Source organism: Psittacula echo (assembly GCF_963264785.1).
Source record: "Psittacula echo genome assembly, chromosome: 10".
Lineage (NCBI taxonomy): Eukaryota > Metazoa > Chordata > Aves > Psittaciformes > Psittacidae > Psittacula > Psittacula echo.
In genome coordinates this window covers 13,757,689-13,777,363 of record NC_137741.1, presented here as the reverse complement: position 1 = coordinate 13,777,363, position 19,675 = coordinate 13,757,689, and the positions used below count along the sequence as shown (strand labels likewise).

At 40.5% G+C, this 19,675-nt stretch overlaps 1 protein-coding gene across 1 annotated transcript in view; it reads left to right on the top strand.

The window, feature by feature from the left end:
- Positions 1-19,675, top strand: part of LOC308225670 (cell surface hyaluronidase CEMIP2-like) — a gene marked incomplete at its 3' end in the record, with an annotated part of 53,687 nt that overhangs the window by 20,628 nt on the left and 13,384 nt on the right. The window contains exons 16-17 of the mRNA XM_080626753.1: positions 4,763-4,978; positions 12,599-12,807. Of these exons, the coding sequence (XP_080482879.1) occupies positions 4,763-4,978; positions 12,599-12,807 (425 nt within the window). The remainder of the gene's footprint in view (positions 1-4,762; positions 4,979-12,598; positions 12,808-19,675) is intronic.

The window sequence follows — 19,675 nt, the reverse complement described above, 5'->3', positions numbered from 1 at the left end:
GAGGTCAGCAGTGAAATTCCTGTTCAGCACAACAGGCATTTCCCTTGAGCAGTGAGAGCAGAATCGGCTCTGTATCTCTGCCTTGGTAGGAGCTGTAGGATGCTGACCAATTCCAGTCCTTGTCCTGGATTCCTGCAGCGAACTTGGCCCCGGGAAATGATAGATTCCACCTGGCTTTCTCTGAGGTATCATAAACTCTCCTTAGCTTTTTTCAGACAAGGTCCATGCTTGTGACAGTGTTCATGAATTGTAGTAAGTTTGGCTTGAAGTTTGGTTTTATTTTCAGGAAAATTTCCATTGCTGTAGGACTGACCAATATAACTCCCTCTGGTAAGCAGTTACTTTGTCACCTCTCTGGTGCACACAGACCAACAGCAGAAGGGTATTTCACAAAAGGATGTTGTTGACTGCAGTCACTTGACTGCTCCTCTAAAGAAAACACAGTTCCTGTGCATTTCAATAAAGAGATCTTAGTTACTTTTGATCTTTAGGGAGCTTTGGAGCAAGAATAAGGGCTTTAATTTGATGCACATTCTTTATGTCCTCCCTTAGGACATGGTTATAAGATGGTCATGGGGAACATGAATGAGAAAATCAACCTGGAACTGGGAAGAGTAGCTTAGAGAAAAACGTATGATGAAATAGTTTTATCAGTGGAATGGAAGAGAGTGGAAATTTTCCTCTTGTAATGGCCATAGAACTCTGTCCAACAGATTGGCTTCAGGCAGATGACATCTGTGAACATTATCAAAAGAATTATTACATCTTGAATGGCTGAAAATTCATCTCTTTAATACAGTTGCACCGTTTGAAGCCAACGAGCCCATTAAATATCCCAGCATTTTTTGTCTGAGAGGCAATTTAGTACTTTCACCCCTTTAAGATCTGAGGTTTTTAGAGTAAAAATGGTCAGAGGACTTGCCGAATACTTCTGCAAAGCAAATTAGAACAGTAGAGTGTCAGCTTATTACAAAAAACCTAATGACATTACCCCAATAATTTATTGTACGTACATTTCCAAGAAATATCTGTTTCTGAAGTTGGTATTTTGCCTACTTAAAAACCATTTATGATTGTAACCACCTGCATCTCAGCACTTACTTTTCACTTTGATTCTGTTTCATCTGGGTTGAACCCAGATGTGCTAAATCTGATTTCAGACTCAAAGGACCATGGTTAGTCTATTGTTTTGTTGCTAATTGCTATATAGGACAATATGTCTTTGACTAGTTAGGATAGAGCTTGTAGGCTGTTGTAATTAATTTTCTGTCTCCAGGCTTCATTTTATGACTTGTTAAAGTGTAGCTAAGTACTAATTCCCTAAAGGACAATCATTTTACAGTTGTTTTTTAGGAAGAAATTAAACATTACCACGAGTTATATAGGGATGACAAAACTATTAGTCATGCTGGAGGAATAATTGTATAATTAATCAGACTAATCAGCAGATTGGTTAGACAACAAAATAATAAAGGCAGTTTAATTCCAGCATAAAAATAACAGTCAAGGAGAATAGAAGACCTAAACATTATGCTCCACAAATAGTATTCTAGTTGCCTTTTCATTGACAATTCTAAATCTCAGATATTAAGATATCTGTGCATTTATTAATAGCAACATTATTGCTTGCTTGTTTGTTTGGAAAAGGGTGCTTTTAAAATGTTAACTCAAACCAGTGGAAGCAGTTTTAATTCAGCTGAGGGCATGCCTGATGGGTTGGTGTCTTCTGTAGATCTCATTACTGTCAGTCAGTAGAACTTGAGAGAGCTCAAAGGAGGTAGCCCCAGCCCGGAACTGAGCCATGCCCAAACAGGACACTTGTGCATTATTTCTTAAGAAGACCTGACATATCTCTTTTTAGTCAGAAAATAGCAACCTATTCATCCTTCTGTCCTTTTGCTGCACAGCTCCTTTAGAGTGAGGTGAGGAGCAAGAGGTTGTATGTGACCTTTTGGTCTCCCATGAACAAGGCCACCTCAGCAGTTACAGAAAATTCACAAACTGCCCTATTCACATCCATTGCTAATATTCTCTCTGGTTATTTTTTCCCTGCAGCCAGGAGCTTAGGGTGGACTCAATCCTTTTCCACTCCTAGCTGTGTCAACACAATGGTGTCTCTGAAATTACTTGTGCCAAAGAAATCCCAGCGGGCTGTGTTGGGTGGGTTTGTGGTCCCCAGAAGAGCTCAGAGGGGACAGCACTGTTTCCTGTCTATGGTCTAGCGATTCCCATGGAATTGCAGTCCTGCCTAGCTAAGAGATGTCCACCTCCTAATGTTGCCTTTACTATGTTTAGCCTGTGTGGTCTTAGTGCTCAGTTTCTGCGTCAAAGCAGAAGTTTGCAAGCAGTTCATGATGGGAAAAAGAAAAGTAGACACTCATTTAAAGAGCAAGTCTGTTATTCTCTTAAAAAGAGGGCAAAAAGAAAACCCAAAACCAACTCTAAAAAGACTCCTGACTGAAGGGAACTTGGCAGGATGAGGACTTGCATCACTCCAGCAGAGTAAAAGCCATGCTAACAAGGGCAGAGTCCCTGGGTAGTACAATAGAGGAAGATTCACACTGGATAAAAGTTTCCTTAAAATGATACCAGTGATAAAGTGATGTGTCTTTTTTTGGCAGCATATGCCAACACTTGAATTTTAGAAGAAGTTGCAATTTATTGTGATGTTTTCCAGTACATTAGTAATTTTTAATATAGAACGTGTTTTCCACTGCAGTCTTCAGGACTACACTGCAGGTGTGTTAGGTATGCTGCCTTTGGACAGGTTGAGTTAGCATATTCCTAAGAGATTACGTACTCATATAACCATCATCTCCCTGTCAGGCTTCAGACAGGTAATTCGAGTAACCTTTGTACCATACCACTCCCAGGTAGTCCACACCTAATGAAAAATAGGTGTCTGAATAGTACTGTGGTAGCTAGACATGACCTGTCTCTGCACTCTCTTGCAGCTCATTCTTAGCTCCTCATGGACATACCTGATGAGCTGAGCCTTTGTTCATGTGCGTTCACTTAGAAAAAAATATATTGCCATTGCTATAGCTGCAAACTCAGTGCACCTCTATCCCACAGTGTACCACAGTAAGGTAACCTTGAGACTTGTGAAAGACCTGACACTGCTCGTTAACACTAGCATTTTGTTTCTGATTTTCAGACTTTTTAGAGGAGAATGTTAGAGATCAGATTAGCTGTAGCACCAAAACTGTCTGCTGCTAGATGGAAACATGGAGTGTTAATCAAATATAAGCAGGACTAGCTGTGCTTTAGTTTATTTTGAAGTACAGCTGACTATGTTCTCTGCAGTGAAGTGCCCTTTTTCATACTCAACTCCCAACTTTGTGCATTGTCGCAAAGTATTTATAATGGAGCTTTGAGCTGCAGCAGAGTGTTTACATTTTATTTAATATCTCCTCTTTTATATATCAAAATGAAATAAAAAAACCCTCCCAACTTTTGGGATCTCTCCACTTTGCCAAATAGCCCCTTGGGCAAAAATTTCCTGTGGTGCAGTAAGAAAAGGTTTTAAAATACTCAAAAATACACATTAAATTTCCAATCATTTGAGCCTCCTTTAAATGAGACTGCTTCAACTGTTTGTTTATGAGACTCAGACAAGAAGGTAGCAGAAAAATGGTTCTAGGCTCTAATTTAATTTTAAGTAATAAAGACTTTTATTCTGCAAGTAGTTGTTGCTGCAGTGGTCATTATTCTTAAGCCAGTGGGACTTTCCATCTACCTCAGAATCATAATGACCCTCGTATTCTCCTAAGCTGTTCTGTTTATTATTGTTAAAATAAAGCCTTTAAAGCCCTTGGTAAACTTGCAGCCTAATCCCACTGACCCTAATTCTTACTCATTTGTACAGTCCAATTAAAATGAGTTGGACTAAATGGAACAAATCAGTCTTTTGAGTCGGCGTGATCCAGTCGCTATTTATGCTGCCTGCTTTTACACACATTGCTGCAGGATTCAGAGTGCTCTACCTGGACTAACTATTTTCTTGATTATTTCTGAACTTAATCATCACACACTGTACTAATTTTATCTGCAGACATAAAATATTCCATGCTTTTTTGTGGAACATCTACAGTTCCCTTGTTTTGCTGGATTTTGTATCAGGACAGATTCTTCTACTTAGCTACAGAAAAATCTTGATAAAAGAGGTATGCATATTGATGATAATGCTGCTTCCTGTTCTTCGCTTTCCCTAAAAGAAATAAATTCTTCAGAGAAAATGTTAAAATGTGTACTAGAGCAAATTCTGAGAATTGCTGTCACTTTTATGAGTTTTATAAGGTTTTAGGAGGAGCAATTAGAAAACAATAGCTCCCTCAGTACCACTTAGAAAATATATGAGAAAATATATGAAAAATACGTGAGAAAATTCATCAAATATCTAGTAGTCCTTGTTTCAGCTGTGACAGTCCTCAGTAAGTTTCATAGCATTATGTACTTCGCTACCCTTTGAGTCATCCCCTTCCTCTGGCCACTGCGTGCTTTATTGCTGTGTGATTTCAAGGAATACATAGTTGTGCGGGTGCATTTCAAAGAATCAAAAGTCTCATTTTTGTAGAAATATCTCCTGGGATTAAGAAATGAGGGGAAAGCCAATACTGTTGGAAATTTTTCTAAGTAGACAAGACAAAACAAAACTGTTTACTTTCTAGTTCTAGCTGTATTGCTGTTTTGGCTGTTAAAATGCTGCAAACCTGAGTCTTTACTTAGACCTAACCAGTTGCTTCTTATTTGCTCCTGCTAGGTTGGACTGAAAGTGTTTTTTGGCAGATCAGGCCAGTGGTTCGGAAACAATGACAATGATGGTGACAAAATGTCTATATTCCATGACCTGGACGGCTCGGTGACAGGGTATCCAGACACTTTCATAGGCAGAGCGGACAACTACTTGCTGCGCCATCCTGGGTGTCTCACTGTCCCACACTGGAATGGGTTGATGTGTACTGGGAAATTTGCACAGGTAATGGGGAGGTGTCTGCAGGCAACATTGCTGCGCATGTTGGGTGGGTGTCCTCAGACATTCTGCTGAGGGGTGATGGAGTGAAGCCTACTCAACACTCCATAAGGTAAGAGGTGAATAATAAATTTGGTATAATTTCACTCCTCAGTCTTATCTGCCTAATTCCAAGGACTCAGTAAAACTCCTGCTGTGCAGCTGCCTAGAACCTGTGGCTGTAAGGAGCCCTGTCTCCTCCCATTGTCACAAGCAGCTGCAAGTTGAAACTGAGTTGGGGAAAAGTGTTGTTTTCTAGTTCTTGCTTCGAGGCATTTGTCCACTATTGTGGAGCTCTAGTGGATAAGTCTGGTGAACCAACTTTCAGTAATGGAAGATTTTACTTCTCTGATACATCCCACTGTGTTCACGATGGTGAAACGGGTGGTTGAGACACAAACTCACACTTATTTCCCATCCAGACATCACTGGTTGAGGCATGGTCATTCAACACCCTGGTAGAAAGGGCTGAAAATCCCAGGTAACCTTTAACTAGAGAAAGAAAGAAAAGGAAAAAAGAAAAGAAAAGAGAAAAGAAAAGAGAAAAGAGAAAGAAAAGAAAAGAAAAGAAAAGAAAAGAAAAGAAAAGAAAAGAAAAGAAAAGAAAAGAAAAGAAAAGAAAAGAAAAGAAAAGAAAAAAGAAAAGAAAAGAAAAGAGAAAGAAAAAGAAAGGAAGGAAAAAAGGAAGAAAGAAAGAGAAAGGAAGAAAGAAAGATTCTCAAAATCAAATTGTGGTTCATTTTATGTTGCTCAAATCTCAACACAACCTTTGTGTGTGGATAGAGCATACTGTAAATATGTGACTCACCACAGCTTTCACAGCCACATGTAAGAGACTGCAGATGGCTCTCCTTGCTCCTCCACTTCTAAAGAATATTAATGTATTTACTGAAAAGTTATCTAGGCCTATTTTAAAGCTGCAGTTATTTAGACATCTTGCCAGGTCTCCTCTTTGTGTTGAGCAAGACAAAGATTAAGACTATGTGTGTTGGGCACATAGAGCACCATGTGGTTTGAAGTTGGAGTGTGAGTACTGGAAGCCCTCATGCAAGATGCGGCTTTAGGAAGGACCATTATTTTCTTATAGCCCCTGAGAACAGCCCTGCACTGTCAAATAAAGTCTGCAGTGGGGTGCACTCAGAAGTGTCATCACTTCTGAAGTGATGTTAAAATAAGATCCAAGCTCATGAGATACAGCAGGAGTTATTTATTTAATAGAGAGCTTGGGAGCATGCTGCAAACTCTTGTACCATTGAGGGTCGGTAGACATGGCACTGACACCAGCGGTGTGGCACAGGATGAAACTCTAATTGAAGTCATTGAAGACTTGGCAGAGTTAAAATTGCCTTAATTGGAGCGGACTTTCAGGTTTCCCTTTCTAGCATGCAGTTTTGTGAGCGTGAATTTTCCATATTGGGAGATTTCTGAAGGTGTTTTCTCTGTGGCTTCTCTGATGTGTAATAATGTGTAGGCTTGCAGTTTGAGTAGTCAGACATAGCTCTGCTTTCTCCATGGAACTTTCTGCATGAAACTTTTGAGAATACAATTGTCTTTGAGACCTCTATGCATACATAATATTTGCACAGTCAGATCCAGATAAGCGTATCTCTAAGCTAAACAAAAGCATATGCATTTGCTTTAGTTGTACTGCAAAGAGCAGGAGTTGCCATTTAAGTGCCTAGACACTGGACTTAACAACCCCTGGTTTACTATTGACTGGGCAGAAATGGGATTGGGCTCCTATGAAACACTCCCCTTGATATAATTTTTTGTTCTTGACATTTGATTTTGTTCTGTGTCTCTAGAGAAATGACTCTCTCTGCTCTGGAAACTTAATAGTTAAGTTCAGAATTGTAAACAAGTAGGCATTTATATTTTTATTTCTATTAATACCCTCCTGTTTATGGCACTGTACATGGTGAAGCAGTTTTTCCACCATAGAAAATTTCCTTGGCTAGGTTTAGGCAAGTGCAAACATTTGCTTCTCTGGGATATGTTACTTAGAGTTTTTCTACTAATTAGCATCCAGCAGGATGAGCAAAGTTCATATTAAATGCTTTACTTTATGGGGTTTGGGTAGGGAAATGTATGCATATGAATGGTAGAAGAAATTGGTCCTGTGCAGCAGGGTTTGTATTAATTTGGAGGGTGTAATTGTTGGAGTATTTCAGCTTAACCCTGATTCTCAGCACCTTGACTAACTGGTGATTTGTTTGTGTGCTAAATTCTGAGTGTCATACTTCAGATCAAAAGCCTAAAGGAGTGAATTCAGTTGTGGAGAAAGATGGTTTGCTTTGATCTCAGTAACTCTATTACAAAATCTGTTTTTCTTTTCCTTTCCGTGTAGCTCTGGTAGACAAGAACTTTTATTCTTCCCTAGCGCAAGCAGGTGAAAATATCCTTTCAGTTCAAGGAAACAGTGACTCCTATATTACTGCTGAAACTGAGCCCAAGATAGTCTGCCTAGGGATGGGCTACTTGGCATGGAGAAATGAGATCCAAGTCCTACAGCTAACATTACAGGCAAACCCTTTCTGAGTAAAGTGCTTAGAGCTCAGTTAATTCCTTTCTGCTTGTTTTCTTGAATTCACTTTTCATGCTCTTCTTCTCCTGGATGTAATTCACCCAGGAAAGGAAATACCTGGGTAAAACCAGTTCCTCTGGCAGTGTCTCTAGCTCCACAGCATCCTGTGGACGAACTTTTCTGAAAGTGTTTTAATCTGGCAGCTGAGGTTGACATTCCCACCTCTCTGCAGCTGGTTGATGGCCCTTCCTCCTTGATGTCTCTAAGAAGCATCATGCCACTTTTCTCACATGGTATCCAAGATCTTCCTTCAACAAAGAGCACAAAGAAATGCCTTCTGCTTTGGCTTCAGTGTTGCCTTTCACTACCAAAGAAGGGCTCTTGAAGCAGCTCAAAATCATGAAATTTGCACAGGCAAGAACTACCAGGTTTTTTACTCCTCCTCTTTTGGTTCTGGAGCCTGCAGAGTTGGTGTTGTCCAAACAAGACCAACCCTTTTGCTTTTTAATGACAGCTGAAACTCTCATGTTGTAATGTAAATAAAGTGAGGCTTTAAGGAAGAACAGTAGAGGAAGTTGGCAGCACCACATCTGCCAATCCGTGTGAATCACTCAGACCCTGTCAGCAGTGCACTGAGGTCCTTGGTGTTCCATGAACCTGACTTTCAGCTATTGCAAAGGCTAATAATAAAAGAAAAATGTAGGTGGGTAAGATTTCCAAAGGCACTGAGATGGAGACTCCTCAACACCCACATTACTTGTTAAAATGTAAATGAGATTCCTAAACCATTTCTGATTTTTATCTAAATTGTAAGACAAGTGCCTTGGCTCCCACTGGGCAGTTGAAGCTGTGCACTTACTGCTTCCTTGCAGACTTCACAGCAGCTCATCAGGAGAGGCTGTGAAACTTCTCTTTTTTGGTATTAGCCATTATTAAAATAAGCAGAGCTTTTGGCAGTGTGTGCTGTTTTCTTTTACAAGCTTAAAAAGGTGTTAGACAGACATAAGAGACTACCACATAGATAAATTAGCGTCAGTTTTGAATTAACAAAGATTGATGCCTTGCTATTTTAAAATATTTTAGGAAATGCTGATTTTTCACCAGTTCACTTAGTCACCTCCATACTGCAGGTGGATGAGGTGAAATTATTCCACTTCTCTTAACTCTGTTCTTGCAGCAAACGTTCGCAATTGCACTGATCCTGCATTTCCAAGTTATATACCTTCAGCTGGTATTGTGTACTCAGTGCCTCTGCAGCTGGTTTTGCTACCGACGCTTCTAAATGTAAAGCAAGCAAGAGATGCAGTTGGTAGTGAATGGTGCTTCTCTAACCACAGGGAAGACCATACAATCCGAGGGTATCTGCAATGCTTGAGGATTGTCAGCAACTCACAGAGTAGGAAGAAGGAAAAGCCTGCAAGATATTTTTCAGCTAATGGTGTCTGTATTTGGACAAGGAGGTCCAATTTTGATCTCTGATGTACACCAATGGAAAAACAAAGTAGTTTTGCTGATGTCAGTGACATCTTGGCATGTCCTAGCGTGTGTTAGAGAAAGAAAGATAGATAACTTCTTTTTTTCTTTTTGAAAGAATTTTGAAGTCTTCTCTTGGAAAGTTCATAGAGAAAACGCATTTTTCTGGGTATTCACCTTTTTGGAACAGTCAAACAACCAGAAGGGGCGAAAGCATGTTTTGAGCTTCTCATTTTTTAAGGTATTTTGCCACAGCTTGACAGCTGACAGCACAGTGGGACAAAAGCAATGTTGAAGAAACTAGAAAGCAAGCAGACCTCTTCTTAGAAACCAACATTTTCTGTTCCAATACTTGGCATGTTGCTTATCTTCATACTCCAGTTGAATAGCAGATCCCCCATGAATTGTAAAAGAACTTATCTTCTCAGTTTCACAATCTACTTGGGAAAATTGCCATATAAGCACAGGAAATCTGACACATCTTTTTAACATGAAGTGTTAAGCAGCTAAAATGACAACTGTGTCCATTAAGCCATCCAGGAAAGTAGAAGGCTTGCATTTTATAACACTTTAACTAGCTTTTCTTCTCTTACTACATTAAGCTGTCACCACTTCTCATATTTTAAAGTATCTTCATGACCCACTTTCTTCTCTTAAATATTTTGATAGAGTTAACCAAAAATTATGGAAGTGTTGCTAAGGAATTTTTCATTCTAGAAAAAAATAAATCTCTTACTCTCCTTTTTATTCTTCACAAGTGTTTTGCCCCTGCAAAGGCGGATACAAGGAAGAAAAGTGATAGTTTTCTGTGTTCAGTTCAAGTGAGTAAAGGTGTCAAAGATTAAAGGCTGACGAAGAAAGAAGCCACACTGTAGCATCCCAAGAGAAGATAGAGCACTATTCTGAGAGTCTCTTCATGTAGATATAGGCAATTACCTACTGTAACCCCCTTTAGTGATAAACGTTTTTCAAGATTCACCAGCTACACTACTGTATTTCTGTGGGACAGAAAATCACATCCTGGAAGGTATTCACTCTGTGGCCACTGTTGGTCATTGCAGGAGACAAAATCAGTTTACAGATATTTCTATCAACACAAAGTGGCATTATTCCTTGTTCTGGTAATTACTGTTTCATTCTCAAAACAGCTACCACCATCATTCTTAACATCAGACCTATGACTTGGTCCCTAGGCCAAAGGAAAATATTACCAATATCTCTGACATGCTTTCCTCATCATTTTATTGAAGCATACTGCAAACTCTTTCAGCACTTTCTTGAAAACAATCATAGTGAGCAGCTTAGGCCATGCATAGTACCCACTCTCTCTCTTTTTTAATTTTACACAAATACCTTAAAGTATATAGGATTTTTTTTTTTTCTTGGTAGTCTGTAATTTAGGAACTTTTGGGGCTTATTGAATATTGGGCATTTCCTTCCTTTCTTGGCTTGCTTTATCATTGCTGTATTTAATTTTGTAGTAAGTGCATACCAGCTACCACCTTAACATTCTGTGCTTGCTGGAAACACATATTAGAGGGAAATCATGTCAAAGTTTACAGTGATAGGACAGAAACTCTTGCCTCTTATCGAGAAAGACACAAGTGGGCTATTATTTTGCAGTATCAGAGTTCATTTCAACCATTCGTTGTCAGAAAATGCTGTTGTGGTTGAGAACAATGAATACATTGATGGGATTTCAAGTCTGAAGGTACCTTACTGATCACCTGTTCTGACCTCAGCACTTACCATCCAGGTGAGGACAAACAAGATTGAAATCTGGTTTATTGTGTTGCATGTTACTGACTCTCCAATCATGGTTTGAATATAAAGCAAAAATAGGTTTCCCTCCTTGGTTTCATAGATAAAAAAGGTCTTTTATAAGATTGTAAAAATAATTTATTCTTCCTTTATTCATCAAGAATGAGCAAACGGCCTGCTGCTCAGAGACAGTTTGGAGTGAATTACTATAAATAGTTTTAGCCATCAGGAAAAATTTGTTTAATGAAATTCTGGGATCCGCTTTAATCTTCAGGGGTCTGCAAATACCACTCAGCATAGGTTCTCATCATTAAAATGCAATGATGTAAAAGGAGGAATGGACCTAATATCCAAAAAATATTTACAACCACTTTTGAATTACTTCTTTGACATGAGACCCAGATTTTTAACTTGAGCATTCAGCACGCGGCTGCGGAATTCAGGGGTGAGGTCAGGAGTAGGCAGAGATGGCCTCTCTTTTAGAGGTCCTGAGGAGCTCAAACTCGCGACCAAAAGCAGGCATAAGCACAGACCTTCTGGGCATGAAACTGGAACTGGGAGCTGAACTGGGTGTAAACCCCAACTAAAATAAGCTCATATATAAACCAGTGAGAAATAGTCTGGGTTTGCAGAGCTTTCGGTCTGCATAGACAAGAAAGAGGAAGAGAAGCAGATATGGAGATGTGAGGGGCCCAGGTCTCACAGCCCTGCATTAGAAGATGGATATCCTAGTAGATGGAGTCTTGCCCTCTCTGCTAGTCTTGCCTGTGCTTGTATCTTTGCCTGCAGTATTAAAATCTGTTAAGAGACTACTGCCTGCATTTTGATCTGCCTCAAAGAGAGAAGCAGGGTTTTCAAAATAATTCTGCTGGATGGATGCTCATGTAGAAGCTTAGACATTTCTGAGCTAACATGGCTTTTTATGTTGGATGTTTTAAGTTCTTGATGCAATGAGTGCTATTCTATACTGTGCGAGAGGGGAAGAAGCAGGTTTATAGGTGTCCTCACTTGTCGTTGGTGCATTTGAGGCCCTTCAGAGAATATAATAAGCTGTCCTCTATAGCCCTGTGTGCCAAGACAGATTCTTATGACTAGCTGTGCCATTCTCCTTCTGCACTGGAATTTCACACAGGGGGAAAAAAGTGAACATCACATGTTCAGCCTTAAAACTAGTGTTTGCCACAATGAACTGGCCTTCATTTGAGTGAGGACAGAAAAAGCATACAACTGAAGTATAGTTTTGTAATTGGTATGTAGAGTTGAACTACAGGCCAAGGGCATATGTTGATCCCTGCACAGAGGAGCTTTCTTCTGAAGCCTGTGGAACATGGTATTTAGTCTAAAAGGTCATATAGTCAGGCCATCAAATTCTAGCCCCTGAAATTTCAGCCCAGACTGCTACTTGAGAGCAAAGATGTGGATTCCATTAGATAATGGGACCTAATCCAAAGCCCACTGAAATAACTTAAGAGTTTTCTGTATTTTCAATGGAATAAGCCTGTTTTGAAAGTGCAGTTATTTGAATTCATAAGAAAAGTTAATTTGAGATACTTCCCTGATTACCTTTCTCCCTTAAGATTTTAAATAGTGAACATTTTTATGGCACTATCCAATTCATATCTCCCTTCACGGTATCCCCAGGAATGGCTGAAGATGCTATTTCTGGTTTACCTTTTTATTTGAACTGGAAATGTTTCAGTGACTTTCCAAATGTTCTGAGTTCTTCATTGGCAAAAACCATTTACAGGCAAATGATGATCAAATGCACATGTTATGGCTGGGCCTGGCTTGTTTAATGGCTATGTTTGTCATTTTCTTTTCACCCTCAGCTTTATATCCAGGCCAGACGCCCTGAGAATCTGACCTTATCCATTGCCAGAGCAGCATACCATTCCAATCCCTTGCGGTTGCAAGGCGTGAACAGAGGAGCACCATACCAGCAGTACCAGCCTGTCGTCATGCTCGAGCAGGCTTATATCATCCAGTGGGACGGCAGAGCACCTGAGGATATTATCTTGTACCCCATCAACTTCAACAGGTATGTTGTTAGGGAATATTCTACTTTCAGAAAGTCTGGAGCTTTAACAACTTCTCAGGTTGTTCACAAGTTTGGTCTTTCAAATGTCAGCAATTTCTGAGAGTGTGGAAGCAAAGTGTTAATAACTGGCACTTACTGATGCAACGAGATTCCTCTGCTTTCACTTTATTCCAGCTTTTTTTGATGTGCAGTGACATTTCTCTTTCCAGAAAATTTTGAAGCAGAATCCAACTAAGTCCTGGGCTGCTGTCCCTGAAATCCCTCCAGAAGAGCTCTGGCTCTTGTTCGTTTGTTTGTACTGGTTGGTGCACACATGATTTATCTCCCATATGTATGCAGTGCAGAAATACATCAGAATCTGCACAGAACTTTGCATCTTCTGTAATCCAAACAGCACTGCAGTCACTGTTTCTTTTTACATAAAGTTATAAAATCTTCGGGCTCAGTACAGGCAAATTGAGGCTGTGCTGTATTTATTTCCCATGTTTTCTTGTAGCATTATATAAAAGCAGAGTATATCCATTTCAGGTACTCCTTTTCTCCCTTCCAGTCTGTTTCATTTTGCACAACTTCATTTACGGTTTTTAGTACTATTCTTAGTTTAGTGAAATTACTTGTGCTTTGCACTGGTACAAATATTAGGGGGGCAATCCAGGCAGCTTAGCAGTGACAGACATTGCCATGGTTTGCACAGATGAGATGCTGCAAGAGATGAGATCCACAAAAAAACTCTGCCATCACCTTAGGTTCTGCAGTTTATGTCACTCCTCAACTATTGATAAAAGCACAATGAAATAAAAGGACAGAGGTGTGCAAATGCAGGCTCCCATGATTACACACAGCCAGCCACGCACAGGCTCAGATTTGCAAAGCAGGTTTCAGATAGTTGACATGAAAGAAGTCAGAGGCACTGAGGACATGAAGCAGCATGTACCGCTGGTAAATCTGGCGGGTTCCCAAGCCCATCCAGTGTTACCCACCAAACCCCACACCCATCCACTGCTGCTCCAGCAGAGCGTCACTGCTGTGGTTTTAGCTTAGGATAGTTTTGGCAAAAACTTGAGCTCTATTTGGTTCGCCTGAAATCTGGGGAAAAATACTGTCCTTAGTTCCCATTATGAAACCTCATAGGAATGTAGCTGAGAAGGGCAATGCTTCCTCTGTACACATGCCCATCATAGTCAGTGAGATATACCTGGTCCTCTTGATTTAAAAATGTATTAGCTATGGGGCATGACCAAGTCACTGGAGGATCACTATTTGGACACTCCTGTCACAGAGGAATTATTAAATCACTGGTTTTGGTATTAATATATCTTTGTGCACTTTAAGGAAGAGGAAGCCCCATTAGTCGCTCACAGACAAGCTGAGCTTTGCAAGTATTATCTCTCTTAAAATAATTAGCTATTTCCTGACAAATGCAGAGCTAAGTCTTTCGCTGGGTAACTATCACTGTGCCAGTTAATACTTGGCAAAGCTTTGGCCCATGATCTTCAAACACAGATTCAAATCTGAAGGCAGCACTGGTCTTTGGTAAAACTCAGCTTGAAGTTAGGCTCTTGTTCAAGCAGCAGCTGAACTGCATTTTACTATTGAAAACCACAATGTGGTTGCGGTTCTTTTTGTCTTGTGTGAAACCAGTTATTTGAACAGGGCAAAGGTTTATAGATTTTTTTTGATCCAGAAACAGTTGGCAAGGTATGTGTTTTGAAGAACTATAAACAAGAAATATACTGTAACAAAGGAAAACCACAGTTTAACTTAATTTCATTTAGATCATCTTGCTAAGAAATAATTGGGAATGAAATGTGTGGCTGCTCTGTGTACACCTCAAGTATGCTGGATGCTAGCTAATGCAAGACTTCAGGCTGATGCAATAGCAATAGTGAAATATCCAGACTATGCAAAAATACAGAGAAATGAGATGTCTGTGGAAGGGTAAAGGAATTGAAGTGAAAAATAGGATTTAGGAGTTTGAAGGAAAAGAGTGGCTGCCTAAGCAGTTCCAAGTATGACCTTTATTAAATATTGTATTCCAGTCATTTCTGGAATGGAAGAAATCTCAGATTGTGGAGCCCAGAGTAATCAGGGAAGACTTTTACCTGTCTCAAGTGGCTTTATGTTTTGTTTGTTCTTTTTTAATCCGAAACACTGAATAATCTGCCAAAAATTGATCTCTTAGCATAGTAACATCTGTGCAGAATATGTGACACAAATCAAAATATGTTAGATGAACTTTAATTGCAGTATTCTAGGATTAATAATTTCAGGCATAACCTGAGTGAACAATTACACTATTTTTAGTTTGGTCATTGTAAAATGATGGATAGATACATCCAGGATGCTGGCTTTCCAGCTAGACAGCCCTCATGCTTCTGGAGCAATTTGCTCTACACTGGCTAAAGGAAGGTCAGAGGGGAAATAAGGAATTTGACAGGGAGATGTGTACAAGGATTTGGATTTCTGTGGAGGTCAGGCATAGCACTGATGTTGAATACTTGCACAATTAACGCTTTCCCTGCCTCTGAAGCACTGTAGAAAGACCTGATAGAGCTCATGCCAGTTCAGATGTCTACTAACAGACAGGAATGTTCAGATTCCTGGGGTGGGCAGGAGCCGGGCAGGATGAATTCACATGACTCAGCTGAATTTGGCAGCGCTGCTTTCCTCAAGCTGTGAATCTTGTCCAGTGAGTTCATAGGCACTGCTTATGTGGATTTACTCAGCAGAGGAGGACAACAGTTGGAGCACCATCACTGAGCAAGTCTTTGTCATGGGCACCTGAAGCATTGCTGCAGTACTTGTGTCTTCCTCTCACTGATTCAAATTGTGTTTAGAGTAATTCTTTAGTTTCTTCACTTCCACCAAAATATGTACCTAAACCAAACTTGCTATGTCTCCATGTGTTGCCATCTGCAGCCATGTGGTGCGAATGAGCTGTTTAACATACATCAACTTCCCTTCCACGGAGAGATATACTTGTTTGCATTGATCAGGGTAGCTGTGTTGCTAGCTGATTGATGGGCAAATATAGAGCCATGGTGGAGACCCACAGGCTGTGTTTTCAGGCTGCTGGGGAACATCGTTGTCTCAGCAGAAATGCCTTTTTAAACTACAGATAGGGTTGTCTGGCTAATGGCTGGGAGTTCCCCTGTGAGGATGGGCAGGCAGCTGGGTATTGATGCTTCTGGAAAGAGGTAATGCAGGACAAGTAACTTCTGACTGTTTTGGCAAGGGAAGAGAATGAGAGCTCTGGCTGGAATTTTAATGATCCAATCCAGATCTGCTCAGGATTGCTCTCATCAGGCACAAAGTGTGTGCAAACCCTTCATAAATGGAGCCTTTGGACGCTTTCTCCATGGGCTTCATCTCTTTGTTGGAGCAGTTTCTGCCCCCTCAGAGCTGTTTCTATGTTTTCTTGGTTGTTCCCTTTTTTTTTTCCTTTCTTGCTTCACAGAAGATGAGAATTATCTGTAAGACTGAGTTAAGGGCTTTCCTCAAAATTACCCCCCTGAAGCACAAAGTCATGCAGAGAGCATCAAGCTTGTTAAAAGAGTAAGGAAAGGCTGGTAAGCCAGGAGGAAAGAATGGAGAATAGTTTGGTTGTGAAGTAAGTGCCTCCCTTCAGGTGCTGGAAAAAGGTACAAAGATTGGCCCTTCATACAATAAGCAAACTCAGAAATGAAGTCCTTCAATTTAATGACCTAGACTTTGTGCCTGTGCAAATTTTCTAATCACAGAAGAAGCTAAGGCAAATACTATTATCACAGGCACAATGCTGGTCAGTAAATCAGCCAGGCTTCTTTGTGCTATCAGCACATCTAAAGATAAGAATTAAATCACCTCAGAGCACATATCTGGAGTATAGTGTAATAAGTTGTGTTGCTGAAGCAGCCTGAAAAGCAGTGGCAATTAGAATGAACATTCCTTGTTTTTAGTGAGCACAGGCAAATATCTCTATACTTGGTCTGTTGAGCCTCAGAGGGAAGGGTTTTCCCTTATTAGGGCTCTCTGCTGTGGCTCGACAGGGAGAATTCGGGGAAATGTGAGTATCTAATAGCAGAAAGTGGGTATTTTTTTTGTAATAGATTGCCACAGTCCTGCAAGCAAGGGCTTTGCTTTGTACTGCACCTCTCCTGAGAGATACTGCCTCCAAGGACCATGCATGGCAGCATTCCCCAGACTCTCCGCATCCTCTTAGCTTCACGTGGAGTGGTTCAGTGAGGCTCATCATATTGAAGTTCTTCGGTGTCCTGTTGCAGGATTTGGATCCTTATGAGACACTTAAAAGATAAAATGGCAGGGGACGGCCGAATTTCTTGCCAACAGGGAGCAAAAGGGCAGATGTCTGTGTGTGCTCAGGCATGTGTCCAGCCTTTCTCTGCCATGGTGTTTGTGCAGGGATGGGCAGAGGTGCACTGCTCAACTCCCATCTTTGCTAGGCCAGAGCTCTGCGCTAGGACTTGTTGTCATATTCACCAGTGAATAATCTTAATTACCTGAAAATTCAAGTGCTTGGAATGAGCTTGTGTTTAAATTCTTCACTAGAAGTAGTGGAGGCTTTGGACACTGGGTGATAAGGAAGCCTCCAGGATGCCACAGCCCATCCAAAAGTGGAGTTTTCAGTGCAACCAAACTTACACAGCTCATGTGTGTACTGAAACTCTGGGGGACTCATTATATTTGTATTTGTCAGGGTTGTGTAGGTAGGTGTTTTTCCTACAGCTTCTCATTAAATGCCAGTCTGATTCATACTTTCAGCTACTTGACATTTTTGCGATTAAATTCCTTAGTGGTGATAAGGTCTGGAGGAAAACAGATAACAAGACAAGGCTAGATTGGGCTTGTTGCAGGCTTGCCCAGTTTATGGATATTTCCCAAACTGTTTCTTTTTCAGATTAGTTCTAAATGAGCTTTTCCTCTTGCTTTCCAGATTGATGAATGCACAGGAAGGCAAAATTAGTGCTTCAAAGTGAAGCTAACAGTTTAAAGCTCTGACTGCTTTCTTGTTCTTGTACATACATGAGTTCTGACCTGGATCCCCAAGATCTGGATGTAATACAAGTAACACCAGCACTATTTCCAATAATAATAAGAGCTACTTGGGTTTCATATCCTGCCCCTTCTGATAACATCTGTAGTTCAGAGTTAATCATCCACACAATACAGAAGTCAGCAGATATATTTGAATTCCCTTCTGTCTATTTAAATCCCTTAAATTACCCACAGGTCAACCCATGGACCAAAGCCATGAGATAGTTTGTTTAAAATTGGAAAAAAGCTAAACCATTTGCCAGAACACCAGTTTGCCAGAACAGCACTTTGCAGATTGAACCATTTTAGTACATCTAGGCCAAAGCGGGTGCTGACATCACCAAGTTTGAGTGATTCTGAAGCCCTGTCTTTGTCCAATCCCTTGCTGTTCCCTGTCCTCTATGGCCTGTGCCTGCAGCTGGCTCAGTGACAGGGATTAACAAGGTGACTCTGAGAGAGTCCTTCCTGAGCTGATAATTTTACAGCATGAATTAGACCAATCTGAGCACCACACAGTCTCCAGGTGATCAGGCAAACCAGACTGCTTGTCACTTTGAAGACTGGCACATGAAACCTGAAGGTTTTTTCATGTTTTCACCCTTTTCCTAGCCCATGGAGTGGGATTTGAGGCTACTCAGGGCCACCAGGCTCTCCTGACCTGACGTGCATCCAAGGCACAAGCAGCAGGAAAGTACAAAATGCACAACAGTCAGCAATACAGTACTTGGAAATACATTTAAAAAGCTACAAATTGAATTGGGATGTGATTCCTCTGTGAAAGCATGTAGGGTGGGAAAAAAGATGATAAGATGATGTACTATATTTAAATGCACGATGTTCTTATTTTTGCTTGCATACAATTGTCTGTGAGCCAAATGATGGCTGAGTCAGACCCTGGTTTCATAAGTATCAGCTGAAGTGTACCTCAGGGCAGGATCCCTTCTGTAATTTACTGAGCTTCACAAAAAACAAAAATCATTCTTTATTGCCTAAGGAGGCATGTGGGTAAAACCAAAAATTTTAATTTCTGTCAAGAGATGGCCTATGCTTTTGAATTTTTAATGGCATTTCCTAAGTGGCAACATTTAGGAAGGGCATTTAAATCCCAATACACAAAACTCTAGTTAGCTAAACACATACCTTATTTGTTGCTATCCCTGCAGCAAATGGTCTTCCAGAACAGTATATCCTTAATAACAGGGTCCTGGAAAAAATGGCTGGATTTTTTGCCCAGAAGCCTTGTTTGACATCACAGGGGGTTGGATGTGTTTAAAGGATTTGAGTTGAAGTAGTAATTTGAGTAATTTGAGTAGAAAATTAAAAATCAATCTAGAAAAAGAGAAGCAGAGAGCAACAGCATCAGGGAGCTGGTGGGAAATGTGGGTTCAAGGAGAAAACCTTAAACAGGGAGAAAGTGGTAAGGATGTGGCCAAGTTCCTTACAACCCTTTCTCCACCCTTCTCAGCACCTGTGAGACGTGGGTATTTCTTTCTCCATTTTCCCCACCAGTGATGCTGGTTGGAGAAGAGACAGCTTGTCCTGAAAACAAGATTTATACCAGAGGAGATTTAGCCTGGTTGTGCGTAGGTTGTTGTGAGGTTGGGAGATGTTTTTGGAGAGAAAAACCAGCTGTATCCTGACTGAGAGCAAGGAGCATTGACCTCCTATGATTTGTTCTTAGGATGGGTTGGAGGCTGAATGGTGGCTTTGCTTTTTTGTCTTTTGAACTTCAACATTCAGGCTGTGAGAGACAAACTTGCCAAAGCAGCACATGGGGATTTCTGCTGGGTTCCCATGTTACGAACAGGGAAGTTTCAAATGCCTAGTTGTCTCA